At 51.6% G+C, this 27,690-nt stretch overlaps 2 protein-coding genes across 5 annotated transcripts in view; both read left to right on the forward strand.

Moving 5' to 3' along the window:
• The window catches only part of LOC123371050 (UDP-glucuronosyltransferase 2A2-like), a 66,229-nt gene extending 39,025 nt beyond the window's left edge, over positions 1-27,204 (forward strand). For all 4 annotated transcript variants that reach the window (XM_045018192.1, XM_045018193.1, XM_045018191.1 and 1 more), the window contains exons 2-6: positions 6,912-7,060; positions 14,961-15,092; positions 15,788-15,875; positions 23,231-23,450; positions 26,512-27,204. In XM_045018192.1, coding sequence (XP_044874127.1) covers positions 6,912-7,060; positions 14,961-15,092; positions 15,788-15,875; positions 23,231-23,450; positions 26,512-26,791 — 869 coding nt within the window. In that variant the 3' untranslated portion in view covers positions 26,792-27,204. The remainder of the gene's footprint in view (positions 1-6,911; positions 7,061-14,960; positions 15,093-15,787; positions 15,876-23,230; positions 23,451-26,511) is intronic.
• On the forward strand, positions 1,938-3,391 carry LOC123371053 (UDP-glucuronosyltransferase 2C1-like). The gene has a single exon (XM_045018195.1). It carries the CDS (start codon positions 2,672-2,674, stop codon positions 3,353-3,355), a length of 684 nt encoding a protein of 227 aa, XP_044874130.1. The 5' UTR covers positions 1,938-2,671; the 3' UTR covers positions 3,356-3,391.
• Positions 27,205-27,690: the final 486 nt, after the last annotated feature.

Below are 27,690 nucleotides of genomic sequence, written 5' to 3' on the forward strand. Positions count from 1 at the left end.
GGTGCTTTTGTTTGCCGTGATTGTGTCTAAACCATAATATCAAAAATGTAGGGCCGCAGTTTCTGAGAGGAAGTCTGGTCCAGTGGGTAGGGTGCTACCCCGGGTCTCCAGACACCTTGGTTCAACTTCATGCTCTGCCACACATTTCCTGGATGACCTTGGGCAAGTCACATAAGGCTTGTCTGTAGATAAAAGTTGTACTGGTTTAGCTATACCATTGTAGCTAATATGGTACTGCCCCTGGACTGAGGAGGGACGTGTTAAGGTGTTTATAGCAGCATCGCCTCTTCCCATGTGGAAAGGGGAATACGTTATATGGGTATAAGGCACATTTCAGTCAACATCACTGAGTCCTCGCTAGCGATTATACTGGTATAGCTATTTTGGTTTTTTTTAAAAACTTCAAACATACCTTGATGGAAATTGTTGTACTGGTTAAAAACAAACACACACAAAAAACCTGTTTAGATAAGGCCTCCATCTCTCTGTGTCTCAGTTCCATTTCTGTATATAGGGATGCTAGCAGTGCATTACCTCACAGGGGTGTTGTCAGGACAAATATATTAAACATTGTGATGTGCTGGTCAGATAAATACAGTCATAGGATAGGTTAAACCTTGTTTGAAAACTGGTGGGTGTATCAGTGCCCCTCATTCCAGATAAATGTAAAAAATAAATGAATAAATAAACAAACTTCTTCATGGAACCAGATAGCTGAACCAGTTAGGGGCGTCCTTGCCCAGAACAAAGTCACGTGGAAGGCTGGAGTAGGAGTTGTCATGTGACCCACAGCGTTCCTCTGTGATCTGATAACAGTCTTGGGGGCAGGGGATTTATTGGATTGGATTGTGTCAGAGAAGCAGATTAACATACCGGAGAAGCTAGGAGAAAAGGAACAGAAAGCCAAGGAGACAGCTGAACAAGCACTGGGACTGGGAGAATGGCCCTTAGGGGGTGGAAAAAGCTTCTATAGGGAGCTTTTGAGCATACGTGCTGGCTGGAAGACACTGCCTCCTGCTGTCTGATTCCTCCTGTGTGGAAGGAAACTGGACTTTGTGCACTCTTTACAAGTAAACAGGATTGCTTCACAGAGAGACCTGTCTCCGTTCTCAATTTCTCTTGCTAACAGAAACAACCCACAGGGCTCTGAACTTTGGTTAACCCTTCAGGGCAAAAAATGGGATCCAGTTTTCAAGGAGAGAGCTTGTGAGTTGGCCTTTCTGTTGAACCAAGATGGAACAGATAATGGAAGTGCTCAGAGAAATCAAAGCTGGACAAAAGGAAGTATAACAAGACCTAAAACAAGTGGAGACTTTGCAAAAGGAATGAAAGCAGCATCCGGAGTCTTCCCAGAATAGCCTGAGGGACGACTTGCAGGCAGAGGTGAAATCTCTATTGGAGTGGCAACTACAAAGAGTCTGGAGTTGCAACACTGCCAGTTTGCAATAGTAAGACAGATCAGATCAGTAAGTCAGATTACCTGACTGCCATAGACCAGAAGGGTTTCCATGAATTAGCGGAGACCAAAGAAAACTCTGGCTAATTTGGAACTTGCTAACAGAGATGAGCTGCAGAACGAGTTCAGGATCTGAGAAATCGCCTTGAAAAGAAAATCAAAGGGTCACAGACCACAGTGAAAGGCGGCCGCCTGGATGAGCCAGCTGGAGGAGTTGGGGAAGACCAGACATTTAACCATAAATGCCAAGAAAAGGTGTCTTACAAATTCATTATGTGGACATTTCCTTTAAAGATGTGGCTCAGGTAAAGCAAATATTAAATGCAAACAAGTAGCTGAAGTAAAAGGTGCCTGTGTAGACAAGTAGCAGTTTCAGTTTGTCACATGCATAAACCGTGCCAGAGCCGAGTTATTTGTTGGCATCGTCATAGAGGTAGTTAAATCTGTGTGAGTTTGTGGGATGGGACTAGTTCTGAGAACACACCACAGACACAGCATTTGCCCACAGGCAAGATAACGAGGAAGCTGGGTGTTTGCCAGCTACCTGCTCTGAGAATGGAAACTTCACCAGAAGGAGGGTTACGCCTTTCAACTCCCAAAGGTTAATTGGTTGATCCAAAAATGGCATTCCCCGAGTTGCTGAAGAGAACGCTAAGCAGAGAGGTCTGGTTCCTAACCAACTTCCCTCTGACTGATAAGAACAGATGCTCATGTTCGAGGCTGTGAGTGTGTGATGGCTGCTCTGTGACCTGTATGCACTAGCAGTATCGCGCTGGGCATTGAATGCAACAAGCTCTGGCTCTGATTGTGCCCCAGTGATCCGTGAGTAGGGCAGGCTAGACGGTAAGGGTGATGCAGAGTTTCCTGTAGGAAGATAATATAGTGATCCATGCGCTATCACCCAAGGATGGATCACGCTCTCCTCCTTGGAAAGAGGCCTCAGCTGCATCCACAGCCAATTTCTCCACACATTGCATTACAACAGTTGTCCTGCCGAGGTAAGAGTGCCTTCTCCTGTAGGAGAATCCTAGGTGATCCACGACAGAGTTTGGTACTTGCTGAGCCTGTCCCTACCCACATATGGTAATTTTGCACTGAAATGACCTTATATGAAGATTGCGACGTTCAAGATCCAGTCTTTGAGGGCTGTGCTTAGAAGTGTTTACACTGTGGACTTTAGAACTGAACTTAGCTCCAGTGAGAGGTGCAGCCAGGATGTTGAAGTGGCTTTTGCTGGTGCTGTGGGTTCACATGAGCTGCTGGGGCTCAGGATCCTGTGGGAAGGTGCTGGTCTGGCCCACCGATGCCAGTCACTGGCTCAACATAAAACGGGTGCTGGAGGAACTCTCCCTTCGGGGCCACGATGTGACTGTGCTGGTGCCTTCAGCAAATTTGCTCATCAATCACAATGAGTCCTCTTCCCCATTTGACTTTGAGGTCCTGCCGGTGCCCTTTACCAAGGAGACAAAGGCGGCCCTGTTGGAGGACTTCTTGCACCTGTGGATGTACGAGCTTCCCCATCTGTCCTACTGGAAGTTCATGTTGAAAATGAAAGAATTCATGGAAGTCTCTATCAAGATGTTCAAGCAGACCTGTGACAGTGTGGTGCTGAACCCCAGGCTGATAGCAAAGCTCCGGCAAGCGGGGTTTGATGTGCTAATCTCAGATCCTCTTTCTCCGGGCGGTGAGCTGGTAGCAGAGTTGCTTGAAATCCCTTTTGTCTATACTTTCCGGTTCTCTGAAGGGAACACAGCGGAGCGGCTGTGTGGGGGGCTTCCAGCCCCTCCTTCGTACGTACCTGCCAGCACAGAGGGACTGACGGACAGGATGTCCTTCACAGAGAAGATGACAAACTTGCTGCTTTATATTTACCATGATGTGTTTTTCCTGCATTTCTGAGTGGATGAATTGACTCAGTATTACAGTGATGTCTTAGGTGAGACAGCGACTGGACAGACATAGCATTTTTGCCCAGGCCAAGACTTTAAAAATTAGGGGCCTCAAATTAGGAACTGAATTTAGGTCCCTAAGTGGTCTTCTTTTTGAAGAGGACTGAGCACTTTCACCTCCAAAGCCAGATATAAACATTGAACGAAATTTTAGATGTAATTTTCTTTTCACTGTTCGATCAATTTTTGCATTTCTCTGAGTTGGGACAATTAGTTTTATAAAAGTTTCGAATACATTTCACTTCCTGGTTTTCCCATGTGAGCACAGTCCTGCAGAGACCACGGAGGATTCCTTAAGGATAAGTTGTTTACATTTTAAATGAAATTTAACGTCCTAGGTTTTGTAGAAACTTGTATTCACAAAGCCTCAAGAGTCAGCCAAACATGCCCTGAATGTGGGCACAGTTCCGCTCCCTTTTTAATAAACAGGAGCTAAGCTTTACCACTGATCTCCAATTAACCTCCTTTGCAGTCTTAGTCTCATCTCCCTGGGAAATATCTAAATGAGGCCTAGGGTCAAAGTTAAGCCCCCAATTCAGTAAAGTATCCCTACTCAAGAAGGGTGCCTAAGCATGTGCTTTAACTTGAAGACAATGGGATCTAAGCACATGTTTATGTGCTTTCCGGAATTGGGGCCAGATTGTGCTGAGATCTTAATTACCTTGTATATTATAAAAATAATGTTTATTATATGGGCAATGTAAGAGGTGTGATCTTAAATGCTGGTTTTCTTGCTCGTACGTGCTTGAGTTTTGTAATGGCCATGAGAGGTGAGACCGCGGCTTTCAGAGAGCAGCCTGAAGACTTGGTCATCATCTTTGCAGGTTCATGTGCTAGTTCTAGTGCAGTCAATAGGCAACATTTTCAAGCACAATGAAGTCCCGTTTTTGAAAGTGACTAAGGAACCGACTGACAAAGGGAATTTAGGCTCCTAGTGGGATTTACAACAGTGCCTCTGTGTTACAGTGGATGAAAAGCTGAATATGAGTCAACAGTGTGCCCTTGTTGCCAAGAAGGCTAATGGCATTTTGGGTTGTATAAGTAGGGGCATTTCCAGCAGATCGAGGGATGTGATCATTCCCCTCTACTCAGCACTGGTGAGGCCTCATTTGGAGTACTGTGTCCAGTTTTGGGCTCCACGCTACAAGAAGGATGTGGATAAATTGTAGAGAGTCCAGCGGAGGGCAACAAAACTGATTAGGGGGCTGGAGCACATGACTTATGAGGGAACTGGGATTGTTTAGTCTGCAGAAGAGAAGAATGAGGGGGGATTTGATAGCTGCTTTCAACTACCTGAAAGGGGGTTCCAAAGAGGATGGATCTAGACAGTTCTCTGTGGTAGAAGATGACAGAACAAGGAGTAATGGTCTCAAGTTGCAGAGGGGGAGGTCTAAGTTGGATATTAGAAAAAACTTTTTCACTAGTAGGGTGGTGAAGAACTGGAATGGGTTACCTAGGGAGGTAGTGGAATCTCCTTCCTTAGAGGTTTTTAAGGTCAGGCTTGACAAAGCCCTGGCTGGGGTGATTTAGTTGGGTTTGGTCCTGCTTTGAGCAGGGGGTTGGACTGGATGACCTCCTGAGGTCCCTTCCAACCCTGGGATTCTATGATTCTATGATTCTCTGTGAGTTTGTCCCTTTGAGTTTCAATGGGAGCTAAACACCTAACCTGCCTAGGCACATCTATAAATTCCACACTGCCACCTGCGGCATCTTTAGGCACTTAAATACCTTTGAAAATCTACCCCTAAGACACTTAGGATATGTCTACACTGCAGTTGAAACCCGGCGGCTGTTCCAGGCTGGCTGATCTGGACTCAGGCAGACTGTGGGGCTGTTTAACTGCAGTGTAGGTGTCTGGGCTTGGGCTCTAGAGCCCCGTGAGATGGGAGCTTTTGAAATTTATGCGCATTGAGACAACTTTCTGGAGTAAAGTTGTATGCGCAGGCTTGAGGCCTGCACTGGCGAGGTGTGTGCAGCACAGCCGGCCTTCCCTCTCAACATCAGGAAAAAGTGATCAATGATCAGAGCAAATGAAGTATCAGACAGAAGGCAGCCAATACCCTAAGCCCTAGGCCTGTGGCCCTCCCAACCAAGCCCCTGACCCTCGCCGGGCCTTGGTTAACCCATCTGAAAAAGATAAGGCTACTAACAATGATGTATATGTCTGTAGTGCCACACTTTAAAGATGTGGGTAAGCACTGCGAGCCCAATAGAACGCTTGGCCCAGCAAAGCACAGACGTGCTGTAGCCTGATGATTTGGGAGGTCTTTATATAGTGTTGTCGGCTATGGACTGTTTTCCAAACTGTGTCTATGCAGAAAGGAGAGCAAACGCCTATATGATTATCAGCTGCCCAGCAGGGGAGCAGTTTGCTGGGACTGCTGTTGAACTTCTTGGCTCCTTTAGCAGAACAACCAGTCACCCGGGACAGGATTTGGTTCTTGCAGAGTCTTCTCTGCCTCCCCACCGCTCCCCTTCTCCAGTTAGGTTGTGCTCAGCAGAGATCAGTCGCTCAGGGCAGGGATGCCCTGTGGGCTGCCTGTGGGGATGGTGTTACTAACTCGGCGTACAGAGGCATTAGGTCGACGCAAGGCAGCTTACATTGACCTAACCGTGTAGTGTAGACCAGGCCTGAAGGAAAGATCTGTGTAGCTCAAAAGCTTGTCTCTCTCACCAATAGAAGTTTGTCCAATAAAAGAGGTGACTTCACCCACCTTGTCTCTCTAATATCCTGGGACCGACACAGCTACAACAACACTGCATACTAACTAACCTGTGTCATGATCAAAGTTGACTGTATCATGGTGTCACGTGGGTATGAAATCCTGTTAGTCAGCACTTCAGCTCTGAACAGGGCAGGTCATGGGGCTGCATCATTGACAATCTTAATTCCTAGCTGTGATCAGCCTGATTGAGACTGTAGACAAAGTTTCCTATTCTTTATCTGAGAGTAGCAGCTAGAGTGTCCCCTGTGCTAAACCCTGGACAAACGCATAATCTCTGCCCTGAAGAGTTTGCAATCTAAGGCCTGGTCTAAACACACAGTTGTAGGATTCAGCTAAAGGTGTAACTTTATACCAGTTTAGTTAAACCTCTGTGACTTTGTGTGGCCACTGCTATTGATTCACTTTACATACATAAGTGTACAGGCACCAGTTCAACTGGTAGATCTGACTAAAACAAATTATAAGAAAGTCCAGAGACACCGTTGCACCATTTGAACAAACCCAATTTAAGGTAAATCAGTGAAGCTGCAGTGTGTCAGCCTGAAGGATGGAAGAGGAGAGAGCGTTGAGGTCACCTGCCCAAGGCCATGCAACAACTCAGTGGCAGAGCTGTGATAAAACCCAGGTTTCCTGAGTCCCAGCTCTGTTCACTAGGCCACACTGCACTGAACAGTGTCCAGGAGTGCCAGGTCTCAGATGCAGGGCTGGTATGTTTCAATAGACAATGAGCAAGATGCTCCCTCCTGCGACTAATTTTAACTCCCTATCTTTTGCTTGCAGGAAGGCCCACGACGCTGTGTGAAACGATGGGCAAAGCAGAGATGTGGCTGATCCGGACGTACTGGGACTTTGAATTCCCTCGCCCTTTCCTGCCTAACTTTGAGTTTGTCGGGGGACTCCACTGCAAGCCTGCAAAGCCTTTACCTGAGGTACCTTAATACTCTCCCTTGGTCTAGTCATCTGCCCATCAGATCAACGGCTGTTTGTTTCTCTGGTTTCCACACACAGGGTATGCCATATCCTGAGAAACTCGCTGAGAACAATGTCAGCTTTGGGCAAGAGAAATCTGCTACGCATCACTGCAATGTTGGATGATGCTCTGTTGCTGATTGAAAATACAGGGCCAGTTTCAGAGCTGTGCTGATTTACACCAGCTCAGGAGCTGGCCTGTAGTCAATCGCCTCTCTGCCTGCTGGGGGGACAGGATGGGTGAGGTAATATATTTTATTGGACCAACTTCTATTGGCGAGAGAGACAAACTTTCCAGCCACACACGGCTCTTCTTCAGGTCTGGGAAACAGAGTGTCATATCTAAATGCAAGGAGGAACAGATTGTTTAGCACAAGTAACTACCACGTTTCACGTGACCATTTGAAGTGAAGTGACCTGTTAACATCTCTCCGGTGATAGGGTGCAGGGCCAGCTCTAGGCACCAGCAAACCAAGCACGTGCTTGAGGCGGCACATTTTCAGGGGCGGCATTCCGGCCTCCCCTTTTTATTTATTTATTTTGTTTACTTTGGGCGGCAAAAGCCTAGAGTCGGCCCTGGCAGCAGCAGCGCGTCGGTGTGGGGGCGGCTGGGGGCCGCTGCGGTTTGCACCGTGGGGAGCAGCACCCGCACCTTGTGGCTGGGCCAAGCAGGCTCTGAGTGGGGGACACTCGGGTTTGGGGCTGCCCCACAGGGCACACGGAGCCGCCTGCAGGTGCTGCAGGGCGGCCACCCCCCAGCGCCACAGCTGGGGCTGGGCGAAGTGACCCGAGCCGCCCAGGGACTGCAGCAGGGCGGCCAGAAGCAGCAGCAGAACCATAGAGGGCGGGGCACTGCCGTGCGAGGCCCGCATCCCGCTCCCTCTGGAGCTGCCCTGCCCCGGTTCCTCAGCCCCCTGCCGGGGGGCTCCCCTGGCTCTGCCCTCCCGGGTCCCGGCCAGTCCTGGAGACGGGAGCCCTGGCTGGAGGGACTCCGCTGCTTACCCCGACCCTGCCAGCGCCGGACCGGCTGGAGGCGAGGGGGGAGCGGGCGGAGTCAGCACTGGTGGGGGGGAGCCCAGGGCTGGGGCGGCAGGGGGTGCGGGTGAGGGGGAGAGAGAGCCCAGGGCTGGGGCGGCAGGGGGTGCGGGTGAGGGGGGAGAGAGAGCCCAGGGCTGGGGCGGCAGGGGGTGCGGGTGAGGGGGAGAGAGAGCCCAGGGCTGGGGCGGCAGGGGGTGCGGGTGAGGGGGAGAGAGAGCCCAGGGCTGGGGCGGCAGGGGGTGCGGGTGAGGGGGAGAGAGAGCCCAGGGCTGGGGCGGCAGGGGGTGCGGGTGAGGGGGAGAGAGAGCCTAGCCCTGGGGCAGCAGGGGGTGAGGGGGGAGAGAGAGCCCAGGGCTGGGGCGGCAGGGGGTGCGGGTGAGGGGAGAGAGAGCCCAGGGCTGGGGCGGCAGGGGGGGAGGGGGGAGAGAGCCCAGGGCTGGGGCGGCAGGGGGTGCGGGTGAGGGGGAGAGAGAGCCCAGGGCTGGGGCGGCAGGGGGTGCGGGTGAGGGGGAGAGAGAGCCCAGGGCTGGGGCGGCAGGGGGTGAGGGGGAGAGAGAGCCCAGGGCTGGGGCGGCAGGGGGTGCGGGTGAGGGGGGAGAGAGAGCCCAGGGCTGGGGCGGCAGGGGGTGAGGGGGAGAGAGAGCCCAGGGCTGGGGCGGCAGGGGGTGAGGGGTAGAGAGAGCCCAGGGCTGGAGCGGCAGGGGGTGCGGGTGAGCGGGGAGAGAGAGCCCAGGGCTGGGGCGGCAGGGGGTGAGGGGGAGAGAGAGCCCAGGGCTGGGGCGGCAGGGGGTGCGGGTGAGGGGGGAGAGAGAGCCCAGGGCTGGGGCGGCAGGGGGTGCGGGTGAGGGGGGAGAGAGCCCAGGGCGGGGGCGGCAGGGGGTGCGCGTGAGGGGGAGAGAGAGCCCAGGGCTGGGGCGGCAAATGGAGCGGGTGAGGGGGAGAGAGAGCCCAGGGCTGGGGCGGCAGGGGGTGCGGGTGAGGGGGAGAGAGAGCCCAGGGCTGGGGCGGCAGGGGGTGCGGGTGAGGGGGAGAGAGAGCCCAGGGCTGGGGCGGCAGGGGGTGCGGGTGAGGGGGAGAGAGATCCTAGCCCTGGGGCGGCAGGGGGTGAGGGGGGAGAGAGAGCCCAGGGCTGGGGCGGCAGGGGGTGCGGGTGAGGGGGGAGAGAGAGCCCAGGGCTGGGGCGGCAGGGGGTGAGGGGGAGAGAGAGCCCAGGGCTGGGGCGGCAGGGGGTGTGGGTGAGGGGGGAGAGAGAGCCCAGGGCTGGGGCAGCAGGGGGTGCGGGTGAGGGGGAGAGAGAGCCCAGGGCTGGGGCGGCAGGGGGTGCGGGTGAGGGGGATACACAGCCCAGGGCTGGGGCGGCAGGGGGTGAGGGTGAGGGGGGAGAGAGAGCCCAGGGCTGGGGCGGCAGGGGGTGCGGGTGAGGGGGAGAGAGAGCCCAGGGCTGGGGCGGCAGGGGGTGCGGGTGAGGGGGAGAGAGAGCCCAGGGCTGGAGCGGCAGGGGGTGCGGGTGAGCGGGGAGAGAGAGCCCAGGGCTGGGGCGGCAGGGGGTGCGGGTGAGGGGGGAGAGGGAGCCCAGGGCTGGGGCGGCAGGGGGTGCGGGTGAGGGGGAGAGAGAGCCCAGGTCTGGGGTGGCAGGGGGTGCGGGTGAGGGGGGAGAGAGAGCCCAGGGCTGGGGCGGCAGGGGGTGCTGGTGAGGGGGAGAGAGAGCCCAGGGCTGGGGTGGCAGGGGGTGCGGGGGGGGGGGAGAGAGAGCCCAGGGCTGGGGCGGCAGGGGGTGCGGGTGAGGGGGAGAGAGAGCCCAGGGCTGGGGCGGCAGGGGTGCGGGTGAGGGGGGGAGAGCCCAGGGCTGGGGCGGCAGGGGGTGCGGGTGAGGGGGAGAGAGAGCCCAGGGCTGGGGCGGCAGGGGGTGCGGGTGAGGGGGGAGAGAGAGCCCAGGGCTGGGGCGGCAGGGGGTGCGGGTGAGGGGGGAGAGAGAGCCCAGGGCTGGGGCGGCAGGGGGTGCGGGTGAGGGGGGAGAGAGAGCCCAGGGATGGGGCGGCAGGGGGTGAGGGGGAGAGAGAGCCCAGGGCTGGGGCGGCAGGGGGTGCGGGTGAGGGGGGAGAGAGAGCCCAGGGCTGGGGCAGCAGGGGGTGAGGGGGAGAGAGAGCCCAGGGCTGGGGCGGCAGGGGGTGCGGGTGAGGGGGCAGAGAGAGCCCAGGGCTGGGGCGGCAGGGGGTGCGGGTGAGGGGGAGAGAGAGCCCAGGGCTGGGGCGGGAGGGGTGCGGGTGAGGGGGAGAGAGAGCCCAGGGCTGGGGCGGCAGGGGGTGCGGGTGAGGGGGGAGAGAGAGCCCAGGGCTGGGGCGGCAGGGGGTGCGGGTGAGGGGGAGAGAGAGCCCAGGGCTGGGGCGGCAGGGCGTGCGGGTGAAGGGAGAGAGAGCCCAGGGCTGGGGCGGCAGGGGGTGAGGGGGGAGAGAGAGCCCAGGGCTGGGGCGGCAGGGGGTGCGGGTGAGGGGGGAGAGAGAGCCCAGGGCTGGGGCGGCAGGGGGTGCGGGTGAGGGGGAGAGAGAGCCCAGGGCTGGGGCGGCAGGGGGTGCGGGTGAGGGGGAGAGAGAGCCCAGGGCTGGAGCGGCACGGGGTGTGGTTGGAGGAGGGCACTGGTGGGGGCAGGGAGTGAGAGCCCAGGGCTGGGATGGAGGGCAGCCAAAAATGTTTTTGCTTGGGGCGGCAAAAAACCTAGAGCCGGCCCTGCTAGGAGGAAAGGAAGGGGCAGGGGGGAAAGCACCTGTGGGGGGGTGTCATTTAGGGGGTTACAGGTGGTTGTAATAAGCCATAAATCCAGGTTTCAGAGTAGCAGCCGTGTTAGTCTGTATCCACAAAAAGAACAGGAGTACCTGTGGCACCTTAAAGACTAACAAATTTATTGTAGCATGAGCTTTCGTGAGCTGCAGCTCACTTCTTCGGATGCATAGAATGGAGCACACAGACAGAGGATATTTATACATACAGAGAACATGAAAAGGTGGAAGTATACATACCAACAGGAAAAGTCTAATCAATTGAGATGAGCTATCGTCAGCAGGAGGAAAAAAAACTTTTTGAAGTGATAATTAAGATGGCCCATAGAAGGTGTGAGGAGAACTTAACATAGGGAAATAGATTCAATTAGTGTAATGACCCAACCATTCCCAGTCTCTGTTTAGGCCAGAGTTAATTGTATCTAATTTGCATATTAATTCGAGTTCAGCAGTTTCTCTTTGGAGTCTGTTTTTGAAGTTTTTTTGTTGCAAAATTGCCACCTTCAAGTCTGTCACTGAGTGGTTAGAGAGGTTGAAGTGTTCTCCCACTGGTTTTTGAATGTTATGATTCCTGATGTCAGATTTGTGTCCATTTATTCTTTTGCGTAGAGACTGTCCGGTTTGGCCAATGTACATGGCAGAGGGGCATTGCTGGCACATGATGGCATATATCACGTTGGTAGATGTGCAGGTGTACGAGCCCCTGATGGCGTGTCTGATGTGATTAGGTCCTATGATGGTGTCACTTGAATGGATATGTGGACAGAGCTGGCATCGGGCTTTGTTGCAAGGATAGGTTCCTGGGTTAGTGTTTATGTTGTATGGCGTGCGGTTGCTGGTGAGTATTTGCTTCAGGTTGGGAGGCTGTCTGTAAGCGAGGACTGGCCTGTCTCCCAAGATCTGTGAGAGTGAGGGATCATCTTTAAGGATAGGTTGTAGATCTTTGATGATGCGCTGGAGAGGTTTTAGTTGGGGGCTGTAGGTGATGGCTAGTGGTGTTCTGTTATTTTCTTTTTTAGGCCTGTCTTGTAGTAGGTGACTTCTGGGTACTCTTCTGGCTCTGTCAATCTGTTTTTTCACTTCAGCAGGTGGGTATTGTAGTTTTAAGAATGCTTGATAGAGATCTTGTAGGTGTTTGTCTCTGTCTTAGGGATTGGAGCAAATACGGTTGTATCTTAGAGCTTGGCTGTAGACAATGGATCGTGTGGTGTGTCCGGGATGGAAGCTGGAGGCATGTAAGTAAGTATAGCGGTCAGTACGTTTCCGGTATAGGGTAGTATTTATGTGACCATCGTTTATTAGCACAGTAGTGTCTAGGAAATGGACCGCTTGTGTGGATTGGTCTAGGCTGAGGTTGATGGTGGGATGGAAATTGTTGAAATCACGGTGGAATTCCTCGAGGGCTTCTTTTCCATGAGTCCAGATGATGAAGATGTCATCAATGTAGCGCAAGTAGAGTAGGGGCGTTAGGGAACGAGAGTTAAGGAAGCGTTGTTCTAAGTCAGCCATAAAGATGTGAGCATACTGAGGGGCCATGCGGGTACCAATAGCAGTGCCGCTGACTTGAAGATATATATTGTCCCCAAATGTGAAATAGTTGTGGGTGAGGACAAAGTCACAAAGTTCAGCCACCAGGTTAGCCGTGATATTATCGGGGATACTGTTCCTGATGGCTTGTAGTCCATCTTTGTGTGGAATGTTGGTGTAGAGGGTTTCCACATCCATAGTGGCCAGAATGGTGTTTTCTGGAAGATCACCGATGGATTGTAGTTTCCTCAGGAAGTCAGTGGTGTCTTGAAGATAGCTGGGGGTGCTGGTAGCATAGGGCCTGAGGAGAGAGTCCACATAGCCAGACAATCCTGCTGTTAAGGTGCCAATGCTTGAGATGATGGGGCGTCCAAGATTTCCAGGTTTATGGATCTTGGGTAGCAAATAGAATACACCTGGTCGGGGTTCTAGGCATGTGTCTGTACAGATCTGTTCCTGTGCTTTCTCAGGGAGTTTTTTGAGCAGATGGTGTAGTTTCTTTTGGTAATCATCAGTGGGATCAGAGGGTAATGGCTTGTAGAATGTGGAGTTAGAGAGCTGCCTAGCAGCCTCTTGTTCATATTCCGACCTATTCATGATGACGACAGCACCTCCTTTGTCTGCCTGTTTGATTATGATGTCAGAGTTGTTCTTGAGGCTGTTGATGGCATTGTGTTCAGCACGGTTTAGGTTATGGGGCAAGTGATGTTGCTTTTCCACAATAAATCCAGTGTCTCTGTTCAGTCCATGATTTTTAGTCTCTAGCAGAGTCGTGAATTTAAGCTCCCAGGCTCGGCATTTGAAAGTGCTGGGCAGGTTTCCTTTGAGGATGAGGCCTGAGAGCTCCGATATGGAGCGATCGTTCTGTGAAAAATGCTCACCCACAGGTGACAGGGTGTTTTTGTCTGTTATCGTTTTCCTGGATGAGTTCATTCGAGAGTGTAGCTATTATCTGGCTCCACCCCATAGTTGTGGTTGAGGTATTTAGTGCACTGGATGAGGTAGGACCCTGTGTAGGACCCACCTGTGGATCTTTATGGGGGAGAGGGTCATTAAGGGACAGCAGTGGTGAATCCAGTGCTCAGCTTAAAAAATACCCGAGTACACCCCTCATCCCATGGCGCTCTACTCACCCAAGCTGTGCCTCCCACCTCTGTATTGCTGTTTTTAGCAGCATCACATCTGGCCGCTGGAGCCTTTGGCGGGGGGAAGCATCAGGGAAAGGGTCCCTCCCTCCACAGGGAAAGGCTCTGGCACCGGGAAAAGGCAGCAGGGACAGACTGAGGCTTTCCTTGCTGCCTCCCCCCCTGCCAGAGCCCTTTCGCGCCGACGAAAGTGGTGTGTAGCGTAGACGTCGCCTGAGTCAGATAGGAATGATGGACAGATTGAACTGCTCGGCGCCAGGCATGTGCCTGTGCTGCAGGGCCGCCCAGAGAATTCCGGGGGCCTGGGGTCTTCGGCGGCGGGGGCCCCTTCCGTTCCAGGACTCGCCGTCGAAGTGTCCCAAAGACCCGCGGCGGGGCCCCCCTGCCGCTGAATTACCGCCGAAGCGGGACCCGCCGCCGAAGTGCAGCCCGGTCTTCGGCGGTAATTCAGCGGCGGGGGGCCCCGCCACGGGTCTTCGGGGCACTTCGGCAGTGGGTCCCGGAATGGAAGGGTCCCCCGCTGCCAAATTACCGCCGAAGACCGAGCTGAACTTCGGCGGCGGGTCCCGCTTTGGCGGTAATTCGGCGGCGGCGGGGGGTACTTCCGCCCCGGAGCGGAAGGACCCCCCCGCAGGCGAAGACCAGGAGCGAGTGAGGGACCCTGCTCCAGGGGCCCTGAAAAACTCTTGTGGGGGCCCCTGCGAGGCCCGGGGCCTGGGGCAAATTGCCCCTCTTGCCCCCCCCGGGCGGCCCTGCTGTGCTGAGCAGCTAATAAACGATGACGATGAAAGCTTTGTTAAACCAGCTGCCCATGCAATCGCCTTTTTTAAAAGCTAGCCATTGGCTCATTATACCTGTGTCAGCTAGATTCAAGAACCCTCTGCTGTAAGAAATTTCCCCATGTAGGTGCTTAGAGACCATGATCAAGTAACATTTTAGCCTTCGCTTTGATAAGCTTTGTATTTACATTAATATGTCTCTTCCCATGTGTATTTCTACTGAGTACCTTTCACCTAGTTCACTATGCAGTGCCTTTGAAAAGTGGGTTAGAATTTAAAGGGATAGCGTGTCATTTTAAGGGGTTTTCTGCTCCTGTTTGCAGACTACCCTGTAGGGAAGTGGAGATCAGCAGTCAGTCTGCAAAAGAGCCAGCCTAGGCATGGTCAATTGAGTTGTGCCTCTCTTCCTGAGGTGCGGCTCTGGATTTGGTGGTTGTGTGAGAGATTTCTGGAGTCTAAGGGAAAAAACAGTGTTACGCTTAGACTTTGAGGTTAGAGTATTTCGGTTTTATTTCATAGGTGTGCTGTGAACAGAACACAATAGCACTGGATGGTGTGGCTGCTTTCCAACATTAAAAGGCTCTTGTCTCTCTCCAGGAAATGGAAGAGTTTGTCCAGAGTTCAGGGGAACATGGTATCGTGGTGTTTTCTCTTGGCTCGATGATTTACAACTTAACCGAGGAGAAAAGTAACATGGTTGCCTTGGCCCTCAGCCAGATTCCACAAAAGGTCAGTTATTGTCAGTGAACTGCTTTCCTGCCAACAAGATCAGCAGCACTGCTGTAAAATCCCTGCTTCCCTCAGGCCACAGCTTTCAAACTGCATTGCCTAAAGGTAGGCTCTTTACTTCCTCTCAATATAAGTGCTCTGATTTTTTATTTTTTTCTTCTCCTGCAGCTTCAATTGAAGTCACTGGGTTTGGGGCTTGCAAAGAAACAGGGTTGAGTCCTGAGTGGTCACAGAAATTAACTTGATAGTATTTTTCTTGTATATGACTCACTTGAATAAAACCATGTGGGGTAAGTTCCCATGCCACAATGAGGCAGTGTGGACTAGTGGATAGAGAGCAGGACTGGGTTCCATTCCTGGTTTGGCCACTGGCCTGCTGGGTGACCTTGGGCAAGTTACGTCCCCACCCATGCCTCAGTTTCCCCATCTGTACAATGGGGATAATGATACTGCTCTCAAAGCGCTGTGTGGGAGATCTAATCAATAGTATAATACCTTACTACAAACATGCGTGTAAATAACTCAAGCAGCTCAAAAGAAGCCTTGCTAACCAAGGGCCTCATCTAAACCCACTGAAATCAATGGAAAGACTCCAGTAGACGTCAGTGGGCTTTGGCTCGGGCCCCAGATTGCACTGCAGTGCGATGGTGCAGCTTGAACTACAGCACGTGTATCTTCAAACATTTTCATTCAAGGTTCTTTGGCGGTACAAAGGGAAGAAACCAGAAACTTTAGGACCCAACACTAGGATTTATGACTGGATACCCCAGAATGACCTGCTTGGTAAGACTCTGCTGGAAATGTTCCTAGTTGAGCTTTTCTCAGTATTGACAAGCGTGTTCCCTCCCCTCTTTACTCATTTCATTTATGACAAGAAGAGACTAGATTGCCCATTATACACACACAAGCTCATCCTGTAGCCAAATGCAGCACCTGAGGTCACTTGGAGGCCAGAGTATTTAGTGTGTTGGTGATCTAGGGAGAGGTGCTTACTCAGCCTTAATTACACTGGTGACGGTAGCAGAACAAGAATAGGATTCACAAAAGGTACTGAGGGCTTGGCTACACTTGAAAATTGCAGCGCTGGGAGTTACAGCGCTGGTCGTGCAGCCGTGTAGGGACAGCGCTGGTGTGTGGCCACACTGACAGCTACCAGCGCTGCTGTGTGGCCACACTTGCAGCATTTGCAGCACTGTATTGAGAGGTGCATTGTGGGCAGCTATCCCACAGAGCACCTCGTCCCATTTTGGCGCTGTGGGTTGTGGGAAGGGGACAGAAGGGTGCGGGTCATTCCGCTTCCTGTCCCAACGCCCCGTGGTGCATCGCTTCACATCCCAGCATTCGCAGTTTTTCCGGCCACGTTTGGCGCCATTGTGAGTCTCTGTCTGTTTTTTACTCTCTGTCTGTGAATCGCGATTTCTGTGGGAAATGGAGCCCGAGCTGCTGAGGACTGTGCTGATGAGTGTCGCCAGCACAACACGTTTGGCAGTTGAGCTATTCCTTCAGCTCCAAACTGACAGTGAGGAGTCCGACGATGATATCGATATCGAGTCGTCTGCCGCGTGTGACACTACATTGCTTGTGGCATTCACGGAAATGCTCAGCGCTTTTGGGCTCGGGAAACAAGCACTGAGTGGTGGGATCAGATCGTCATGGAAGTCTGGGATGACGAGCAGTGGCTGCAGAACTTTCGTATGAGAAAAGCCACTTTCATGGGACTGTGTGCTGAGCTCGCCACCACCCTGCGGCGCAAGGACACGAGATTGAGAGCTGCCCTGATGGTGGAAAAGCGGGTGGCTATTGCTATCTGGAAGCTGGCAACTCCAGACAGCTACCGGTCGGTCGGGAACCAGTTTGGAGTGGGAAAGTCGACCGTTGGAATCGTGTTGATGCAAGTTTGCAGGGCAATTAATCGCATCCTGCTAAGAAGGACCGTGACTCTGGGGAACGTGCAGGACAATGTGGATGGCTTTGCACAAATGGGTTTCCCTAACTGTGGAGGGGCGATAGATGGGACGCATAGTCCTATTCTGGCACCTCCCCACCTAGCATCCGAGTACGTTAATCGGAAGGGGTATTTCTCTATGGTTCTCCAGGCACTTGTGGATCACCGTGGGCGTTTCATTGACATTTATCAGAGGGGTAGCCGTGTTAGTCTGGATCTGTAAAAGCAGCAAAGAATCCTGTGGCACCTTATAGACTAACAGACGTTTTGCAGCATGAGCTTTTGTGGGTGAATACCCACTTCTTCAGATGCAAGTGGTGGAAATTTCCAGGGGCAGGTTTATATATGCAAGCAAAAAGCAAGCTAGAGATAACGAGGTTAGTTCAATCAGGGAGGATGAGGCCCTGTTCTAGCAGTTGAGTGAAAACCAAGAGAGGAGAAACTGGTTCTGTAGTTGGCAAGCCATTCACAGTCTTTGTTTAATCCTGAGCTGATGGTGTCAAATTTGCAGATGAACTGGAGCTCAGCAGTTTCTCTTTGAAGTCTGGTCCTGAAGTTTTTTTGCTGCAGGACGGCCACTTTAAGATCTGCTATTGTGTAGCCAGGGAGGTTGAAGTGTTCTCCTACAGGTTTTTGTATATTGCCATTCATAATATCTGATTTGTGTCCATTTATCCTTTTCCTTAGAGACTGTCCAGTTTGGCCGATGTACATAGCAGAGGGGCATTGCTGGCATATGATGGCGTATATTACATTGGTGGACGTGCAGGTGAATCAACCGGTGATGGTGTGGCTGATCTGGTTAGGTCCTGTGATGGTGTCGCTGGTGTAGATATGTGGGCAGAGTTGGCATCGAGGTTTGTTGCATGGATTGGTTCCTGATCTAGAGTTACTATGGTGCAGGGTGCAGTTACTGGTGAGAATATGCTTCAGGTTGGCAGGTTGTCTGTGGGCGAGGACTGGCCTGCCACCCAAGGCCTGTGAAAGTGTGGGATCATTCTCCAGGATGGGTTGTAGATCCCTGATGATGCGCTGGAGGGGTTTTAGCTGGGGACTGTATGTGATGGCCAGTGGAGTCCTGTTGGTTTCTTTCTTGGGTTTGTCTTGCAGTAGGAGGCTTCTGGGTACACGTCTGGCTCTGTTGATCTGTCTCCTTATTTCCTTGTGCGGGTACTGTAGTTTTGAGAATGCTTGGTGGAGATTTTGTAGGTGTTGGTCTCTGTCTGTGGGGTTAGAGCAGATGGACCTAACCAGATCAGCCACACCATCATCGGTTCATTCACCTGCACGTCCACCAATGTAATATATGCCATCATATGCCAGCAATGCCCCTCTGCTATGTACATCGGCCAAACTGGACAGTCTCTAAGGAAAAGAATAAATGGACACAAATCAGATATTAGGAATGGCAATATACAAAAACCTGTAGGAGAACACTTCAACCTCCCTGGCCACACAATAGCAGATCTTAAGGTGGCCGTCCTGCAGCAAAAAAACTTCAGGACCAGACTTCAAAGAGAAACTGCTGAGCTCCAGTTCATCTGCAAATTTGACACCATCAGCTCAGGATTAAACAAAGACTGTGAATGGCTTGCCAACTACAGAACCAGTTTCTCCTCTCTTGGTTTTCACTCAACTGCTAGAACAGGGCCTCATCCTCCCTGATTGAACTAACCTCGTTATCTCTAGCTTGCTTCTTGCTTTGCATATATAAACCTGCCCCTGGAAATTTCCACCACTTGCATCTGAAGAAGTGGGTATTCACCCACGAAAGCTCATGCTGCAAAACGTCTGTTAGTCTATAAGGTGCCACAGGATTCTTTGCTGCTCTTTCATTGACATTTACACAGGCTGGCCTGGAAAGGTGCATGATGCACACATCTTTCAGAACAGTGGCCTGTTCAGGAAGATGCAGGCAGGGACTTATTTCCCAGACAGGAAGATCACAGTAGGGGACGTCGAAATGCTCATTGTGATCCTTGGAGACCCCGCTTACCCGTTACTGCCTTGGCTCATGAAACCCTATACAGGGAAGCTTGACAGGAGCAAGGACCGGTTCAACTACAGGCTGAGCCGGTGCCGAATGACTGTGGAGTGTGCTTTTGGGCGTTTAAAAGCCCGCTGGAAGTCCCTGTATGGGAAGCTAGACTTGGGGGAAGGCAGCATCCCTGCGGTTATATCTGCATGCTGTACCCTCCATAATATTTGTGAAGGGAAGGGTGAAACATTCAGTCAGGCATGGACCACCGAGGTTCAAATCCTGGAGGCTGAATATGCACAGCCAGAGAGCAGGGCTACTAGAGAGGCCCAGCACAGGGCTACAAGGATTAGGGATGCCTTGAGGGAAGAATTTGAGGCTGAAAGCCAACAGTAATGTTTGCTGCCTTGCATGGGAGTGAAGTGCAGTGGTTACACTGTTAGGATTCTATTATCCCTAACATGATTTGCAGTGCCTGTTTCTTTACTGGGCTAAGGTATCTTTCACCATCTGCAATAATAAAGACTGTTTTCAAAGCCAAGATTTATTTTATTGAAAAGAAAAAAACTTCCTTGACAGACACACAACATTTCAGGAACCTAAAAGGGCAGGGGGGTGGGTTGGTGAACTGTACAGTCACAGGTTTGCATATGTCCTGTCTGCAGTGCTGTGGAATGGCTGCTGCACTTCAGGGTGCATATACTGCATGGTGATGGGGGTTGAGTGCAGAGGGTAAGGGTCGTAGTTCTCAGGGCTGGTTGGTGAACGTACAGGTGTTGGAGGCAGCTGGTGGTGGTAAGAACCTGGATGCTGGGGAAGGGGGGTTTGAGCTGACATTGGGGCACAAGGGGAAAAGCTTTGGGACGGGGGGGCGGGGGAGTAGCACGGGACTGCTCTGCTTGCATGGCTGCGAGTGACTCAATAGAGTCCGCTTGGCGCGACAGGATGCCTAGCAGCTGCTCTGTGCTCTTCCTCTTGGCCACTGCGTTTCTCTGGCGGATCCTGCTGTCCCTCTGGCGGATCCTGCTTTCCCTTTCTCTCCACTCCTGCAGCTGTTTACTCTCTCGAGCAGAGTGATCAATAACTGTTTTCAGCATGTCTTCCCTGGTTTTTCGCGGCTTTTTCCTCAGATTCTGTAGTCTCTGTGCTGTGGTAGATCTGGGCAGTCCAGCAGTCAAGGTCACTTCTTGAAGGCAAAAATGGCAACATTTAACAGGGTAGCATTGTTAATTATCTCATCCAAGCAGTAATTCCCACACACTGAAGGAGTTTTCAGTGTTCACTTTAGCATTCTTTTCCCATACCAAATAAGACCACACATAACACAACAGGAGACAGGAAATGGTGAGTAAGGGGTACTGATTGCTTCAGGGCTGTGCAGGGGTTTCTGTGCATTGGGGACAGCAAACAGCTACAGGGGGGATCTGCACTAAACAGTCTCCCAACATTTTCCACAGGAGTTACTCCTGGAAGATATCTCCCTGCTGCGGGTCACCAGGGAAGAGCGGGAAGGTCTTCTACAGCAATGTGGATTCCGCCCTGGCCCCTATGCAGCTTGCCAGTGTGCAGCAATAGTCCCCCCACCCCTCGCGGCACAGTGGCGCGGACGCGTTAGCCTGACTGGGACAAGGACCACAGTGTCTCTCCCTATAAACCTGCGCAGGCACATTGCCCACGCTCTGGCTGAAACTTTTGAGGAGAGTACTGCAGCCGATTACCGCGACGTGATAGACCACATCAATGGGCTATTCCACATCTAGGCATGCATGTATGCAGCCCTAACCCCCCCTCCTCTCCCGAAACATTTCCACCCTGAAAACAAAAGCCGCTTACCGGTAACTCGCTCCTCTGTTTGTCCTTCAGCAACTGCTGGCTGCTGCGATTGGCTTCCTTCGTCCTGGCTTGAGAAGAGCTCCTGGCTGCATGCCTCTAGGGACTCTGGGGTGTCTTCCCCCATCCCAGTAGCTTCACTCGCGGTTTCCACACCCCCCCGCCTCCTCCTCCTCCTCCTCCTCCTCCTGCTGCTCCTGTCCCCCACCCTGCTCAGAAGTGTCCATCGTGGTCCTCGGATTGGCAGTGGGGTCACCCCCAAGTATCGCGTCCATCTCCCTGTAAAAACGGCAGGTCGTGGGGGCAGCGCCGGAGCGGCGGTTTCCCTCGCGGGCTTTGTAATAGGCACTCCGCAGCTCCTTTACTTTAACCCTGCATTGCAGCGCGTCCCGCTCATGGCCCCTATCCAGCATGGACCTTGATACCTGCTCAAAGATATCATAATTCCTATGGCTGGAGTGCAGCTGGGACTGCACAGCTTCCTCCCCCCAAACACTAATGAGGTCCAGCAACTCGCCAGTGCTCCATGCTGGGGCTCATTTGCTACGTGGAGGGATGGTCACCTGGAAAGATTAACTGATTGCACTCCACACCTGGCTGCAGCAAACAGGAAGGGGATTTTTAAAATTCCCGGGGCACTTAAAGGGCGGGTCACCTGAGGCCAGAGCAGTAGAGTGCAAACTGATGAGCAGAGTGGCTGAACAGGAATTCTGGGATATCTCCTTATTCCCTGGAGGACAATTAAAGCGCTGGTGTGTGTCCACACCTGATGAGCAGCGCTGGATCACCAGCGCTGCAACCGCTACACCCCAACCCGACCGGGTGTACAGCCAGCGCTGCAGCCAGGGAGTTGCAGCGCTGGATGTGCCTTGCAAGTGTGGACGGAGAATAATTGCAGCGCTGGAAAGCCTCCACCAGCGCTGCAACTTGCAAGTGTAGCCAAGCCCTAAGGTGCTTAACTCTCCCTGATAACAGTGGAAGTTAGAAGCCTGAATACCTGTGTGGCCCTGGCCCTTCGTAGTTCAGCTTCAGCAGTGAAGACGTGTTCTTCTAGCTGTGTGTGTCCCAGGTTGCTGTTGGCCTACGTGGGATCAGTTAGACAAGCGTGATGGGGACCAGAGCTATGGAGAGAGTGGAACAGGCAACAACCTGAGTGAGACTCAGTATGGCCAAGTGGAGACTCTTCTCCGGGGGCAGCGGGGTGTAAACTGCACACTTGACTGTTAGGAAAACAGTGAGCCAAGTGGGAGTGACGGTAAAGCTCTATCCGGGTAGCAGCTTTGGGTCTAAAGTCCTGAAACCAGCCAGTGCTGTTCTCAGCTGCATGGCCCGAAACAGCATTGCCATAAAACCAGAGAGAACAATATTGCTTTGTCCTGGTGCTACTACCCTTGGAATCAGTGTGTGTGGCGCCCGTGACAAAAACTAGAGTAAACACAAAGAAGGGGAGCAGAAGTGGTGCAAAAACTGGAGTTACACTGGGATAAACGGGAGTGAATCAGACCCAGTAACTGGTGTGTAGCATTTAAACATCAGTATCTAGAAGGCAGCCACTGCCTTTCCCTTTTTATTTGTATTCTATTGAATCTTCTTTTTACAAAAATAAGGGGAGAACCGGGGAGTAAAAAGAGCAAGAAGTGAAGGAGGGGAAGGAAAGGAAAGAAAGAGGGGAAGGAAAGGGCGGGGGAAGGAGAGTAACATCTCTGTTTCCATCCGCTAGGGATTAGTCAAAAGTTTCAAAAAGTTTAACCAATTTGAAAATACTTGATCTGAGGTCCCTCTTCTCTGAAACGGTACCCGCCCTTTAACTGCCAGGTCAGCAAAGCCACTGAGCCAGGAATCTAGCTGAGCAATCAGTTGTCTGGCTAGAAGCCCGGCTCTAGAGAGCCGAGCTTTCTGTGAGTTGGAGAGTTGCCCAGCTGATGGGATAGATCCCAAAGCACACTTAGGGGAAGTAGTTTTTAGGGAGGTTCTGTATCTATCATCATCGTAACCCTCCTGCCTACGTCTAGCTATAAGGATTGTGTCCCGGTCCCAGAACATGTGAGCCAGCCTGGCTCCAGGAGACCTACTTCTCCAGCTCCACCCATGCAGCATAACCTGTGCAGGGATCGGTGTGAATGAAATATAACTTCCTGCTGGGTCAGCCTTAATTGGAGATCAATAGCAGAGTTTGTAAAGTTTTGCAAGGTACTTCCCCATTGGCTGGCGTTTGCGCATGTACACACCATTATCCGTTTCTAATGCTAATCTGGAGTAATCAGGACTAGCCCCTTGTAAAACAAACCATTATTTACCTAGTTAGTACAAAATTGTTGCCTTTTCTCTGGAATCTGAGCATTTATGTACCCATCGTTCCTAAACGCTTCTCTCCTCCTATTCCAGGCCACCCCAAGACCAAAGCCTTTATTACTCACGGTGGAACCAATGGGATCTATGAAGCTATCTACCATGGGATTCCCATGGTTGGGATTCCCATCTTCGCTGACCAGCCGGATAACATTGCTCACATGAAAGCGAAAGGGATGGCAGTGGAGCTGGATTTTAACACAATGCAAACCCAGGATTTAATCGATGCATTGGATATGGTCATTAACAACTCCAGGTGAGTTCAGTCTCTGCCTAATGGGACAGGGTTGTGGTAGCTGTGTTGGTTCAAGGATACTAAGAAGACAAGGTGGGCGAGGTGGTATCTTTTATTACCTTGTATCTCTAATGGGACAGGGTCAGTTTACTGAAACCCAGTGCTGCTGAGGCGAGAAACCCAGCTGGCTCTCTCTTCTGGGAACTCTGTCACCAAAAATGCTGAACAATCTGAGCATAAACCAAGTGGTAACCTCACAGATTCTTGCATTAAGCATGTCTCTATCTGTGCATGCAACAGCTCCTGGAAGGGGTGGGCCGGAAATCAATTTCTCTCACACTGTATTTTGTGATCTCTTTGGGAAAGATCCCTCTGAAAAGGCCTTGAGCAGCCCCTGAGATTGTGTTTTCTGCTCCCTTCTTGCAGCGAGTTCGAATGAAGTCACCCAGCCCATTTCCAATGCACACATGCGACGACAGGCAAAATTCCTTCTTGGCTAGTTTGTGACCCTGCATCTTAGCTTCCCAACTTGCTACCACTGTCCATAGGGCACTGGGGGAATTCCACCTGTCTCAAGCTGCGAAACACCAGATCAGGAGGGAAAACCCTGCAAATTATCTTCCCAGAAGTATTTTTTGCAAGGGAAAATTACAATAGAAAAAGCTGGAGGGTAGGAGTGTCTTGTGGCAAACCCTCTGAAGGAGTCTCATTATGTAATAGAAAAAGGGGCTAGTTCACCTTTTCGGCTCACTTTACATCTTGACCGAGGCCATGCCTACACTCCACAATTAAGTTGATCTAACTTATGTCAGCAGTCACCGCAGTTATTAAATCACTTGTGTGCGCACACGCTTGGGTCCTTGTGTCGGCGGTGCGCGTCCTCAGCAGGAGCGCGTCTGTTGACTGCATTGTCAGTGTGGGGCATTGTGGGATGGCTCCTGAAAGCCGGTAGCAGTCATAGAATCATAGAATCATAGAATCTCAGGGTTGGAAGGGACCTCAGGAGGTCATCTAGTCCAACCCCCTGCTCAAAGCAGGACCAAACCCAACTAAATCATCCCAGCCAGGGCTTTGTCAAGCCTGACCTTAAAAACCTCTAAGGAAGGAGATTCCACCACCTCCCTAGGTAACCCATTCCAGTTCTTCACCACCCTACTAGTGAAAAAGTTTTTCCTAATATCCAGCCTAAACCTCCCCCTCTGCAACTTGAGACCATTACTCCTTGTTCTGTCATCTTCTACCACTGAGAACAGTCTAGATCCATCCTCTTTGGAACCCCCTTTCAGGTAGTTGAAAGCAGCTATCAAATCCCCCCTCATTCTTCTCTTCTGCAGACTAAACAATCCCAGTTCCCTCAGCCTCTCCTCATAAGTTATGTGCTCCAGCCCCCTAATCATTTTTGTTGCCCTCCGCTGGACTCTCTCCAATTTATCCACATCCTTCTTGTAGTGTGGGGCCCAAAACTGGACACAGTACTCCAAATGAGGCCTCACCAGTGCTGAGTAGAGGGGAATGATCACATCCCTTGATCTGCTGGAAATGACCCTACTTATACAACCCAAAATGCCATTAGCCTTCTTGGCAACAAGGGCACACTGTTGACTCATATTCAGCTTTTCGTCCACCGTAATCTCTAGGTCCTTTTCTGCAGAACTGTTGCCCAGCCATTCGATCCCTAGTCTGTAGCAGTGCATGGGATTCTTCCGTCCTAAGTGCAGGACTCTGCACTTGTCCTTGTTGAACCTCATCATATTTCTTTTGGCCCAATCCTCTAATTTGTCTAGGTCCCTCTGTATCCTAGCCCTACCCTCCAGCGTATCAACCACTCCTCCCAGTTTAGTGTCATCTGCAAACTTGCTAAGGGTGCAGTCCACACCATCCTCCAGATCGTTAATGAAGATATTGACTAAAACCGGCCCCAGCACCGACCTTTGGGGCACTCCACTTGATACCGGCTGCCAACTAGACATGGAACCATTGATCACCACCCGTTGAGCCCGACCATCTAGCCAGTTTTCTATCCACCGTACCGTCCATTCATCCAGCCCATACTTCATTAACTTGCTGGCAAGAATACTGTGGGAGACTGTATCAAAAGCTTTGCTAAAGTCCAGAAATAGCACATCCACTGCTTTCCCCTCATCCACAGAGCCAGTTATCTCGTCATAGAAGGCAATTAGGTTAGTCAGGCATGACTTGCCCTTGGTGAATCCATGCTGACTGTTCCTGATCACTTTCCCCTCCTTTAAGTGGTTCAGGATTGATTCCTTGAGGACCTGTTCCATGATTTTTCCAGGGACTGAGGTGAGACTGACTGGCCTGTAGTTCCCTGGATCTTCCTTCTTCCCTTTTTTAAAAGATGGGCACTACGTTAGCTTTTTTCCAGTTATCCGGGACCTCCCCCGATCGCCATGATTTTTCAAAGATAATGGCCAATGGCTCTGCAATCTCATCGGCTAACTCCTTTAGCACCCTCGGATGCAGCGCATCCAGCCCCATAGACATGTGCTCGTCCAGCTTTCCTAAATAGCCCCGAACTACTTCTTTCTCCACAGAGAGCTGGTCACCTCCTCCCCATACCGTGCTGCAGAGTGCAGCTGTCTGGGAGCTGACCTTGTCTGTGAAGACAGAGGCAAAAAAAGCATTGAGTACACTAGCTTTCTCCACATCCTCCGTCACTAGGTTCCCTCCCTCATTCAGCAAGGGGCCCACATTTTCCTTGACTTTCTTCCTGTTGCTAACATACCTAAAGAAACCCTTCTTGTTACTCCTAAAAGCAGTCTCCATAAGCAATGCAGTGTCTGCGCTGACACTGCATGGACCTAATGACATCGACCGTGACTCTACACTGCTCGGGGAGGGGGTGTTACTCAGTTGGCATAGAGAGGCACCTACGTCAGTGAGCGCCAAATTTAAGTGAAGATGCTTCCGCAGCTTACATTGACCTGACCCTGTAGTTTGGAGCAGGGAGTCTGGTCAGCGATCCCTTTGCTTGCAAGGTGCCCCATACTGTAGCTGTGTTGGGGAAAGCGCTGTTTCAGAATAACCACCACTTGTTTTGGTTTTCCCCCCATTTCTTCAGCTATAAGGAAAATGCAGTGAGGTTATCCGAGATTCACCACGACCAGCCCATAAAGCCTCTGGACCGAGCTGTCTTCTGGATCGAATTTGTCATGCGCCATAAAGGAGCGAAGCACTTGAGACCAGCAGCTCATGAGCTCACCTGGTACCAGTATCACTGCCTGGACGTCCTGGCGTTCTTGCTCATCTGTGCAGCAGCTGCTGTTTTCATTGCTGTCAGGTGCTGCTTGTTTTGCTGTAAGAAATGCGGTAGGATTGTAAAGAAAAAGAAAACGGAGTAGATTTGCTGTTCCCATTGGCCACGCTTGTCTCTGGTTAGGCCGTGGTTCAGCCAGGTACTTCAGCTTGTTCGTGGTCCTGTCGATCAAGGCATATGCTGAAAATGAGGCGCACGCTGTAATACCCATGCGTAATCAGGGCCATGTTCTGGTGATGTATCAGGAAAGCTGCACACTTAGCAAATGTGATGTTTACAGTAATTTCCTTTTGGCTTGAATAAGAATGAATCATTAGCTTGATCCACCAATCGGACTCCTTCGGTGATTACACAGGGACTTGTCATATGCTAACTGTGGCAATGATTTTCAGAATGTAACTTTCCGGAGACTTTATTTTAAAAGGACAAAGCCCATATGTTTTAGGTCCTTTGCTGTGTCTTCCACCTGCAGGTATTAAAGTTGATTTGCCCACCCTGTGATCTGTGAGAGTGTGTCCTCACTAGATCACCCAGAACCAGAATATCTGTGTCTCTGTTGTATGGCTCCTGGAAAAGCAGACACTGACTAGTTCGGAGCTCAGATAAGTGGTCAGATGCTCCTAGAAGATGCCCACCTAACAAGGCCAAGACTTCTGAAAATAGCCATCTGCCTGTAGGTTCCTATGTCCATATTTAAGTGTCTTAATAGATAACCTGATTTTCAAATGTTCTGGGCATGCAGCAGCTCCATCTGACTTCAGTTGGAGATGCTGGGTGCTCAACATGTTTGAAAATCAGGGATTTTTTTAGCAACCATGGTGAGGATCGAGGAATAGGCTCCTTTGAAAATCCAATGTTAGTGAGGTGTGCCACTCCCATTGAATTTCACCATACTCTCTTGGCCTCCTTTCAGAATCTCAGCCAAAGAGAAGAACTTCATGGCCTGTGTCTGAAAGCCTCATCTGGAGTATAAAATGGGAATGG

The sequence above is a fragment of the Mauremys mutica genome, chromosome 5, assembly GCF_020497125.1.
Source record: "Mauremys mutica isolate MM-2020 ecotype Southern chromosome 5, ASM2049712v1, whole genome shotgun sequence".
Taxonomy (NCBI): Eukaryota; Metazoa; Chordata; order Testudines; family Geoemydidae; genus Mauremys; species Mauremys mutica.

Coding starts and splice junctions, on each gene's coding strand:
- LOC123371053 (XM_045018195.1), top strand. CDS start 2,672: ATGTTGAAGTGGCTTTTGCTGGTGCTGTGGGTTCACATGAGCTGCTGG.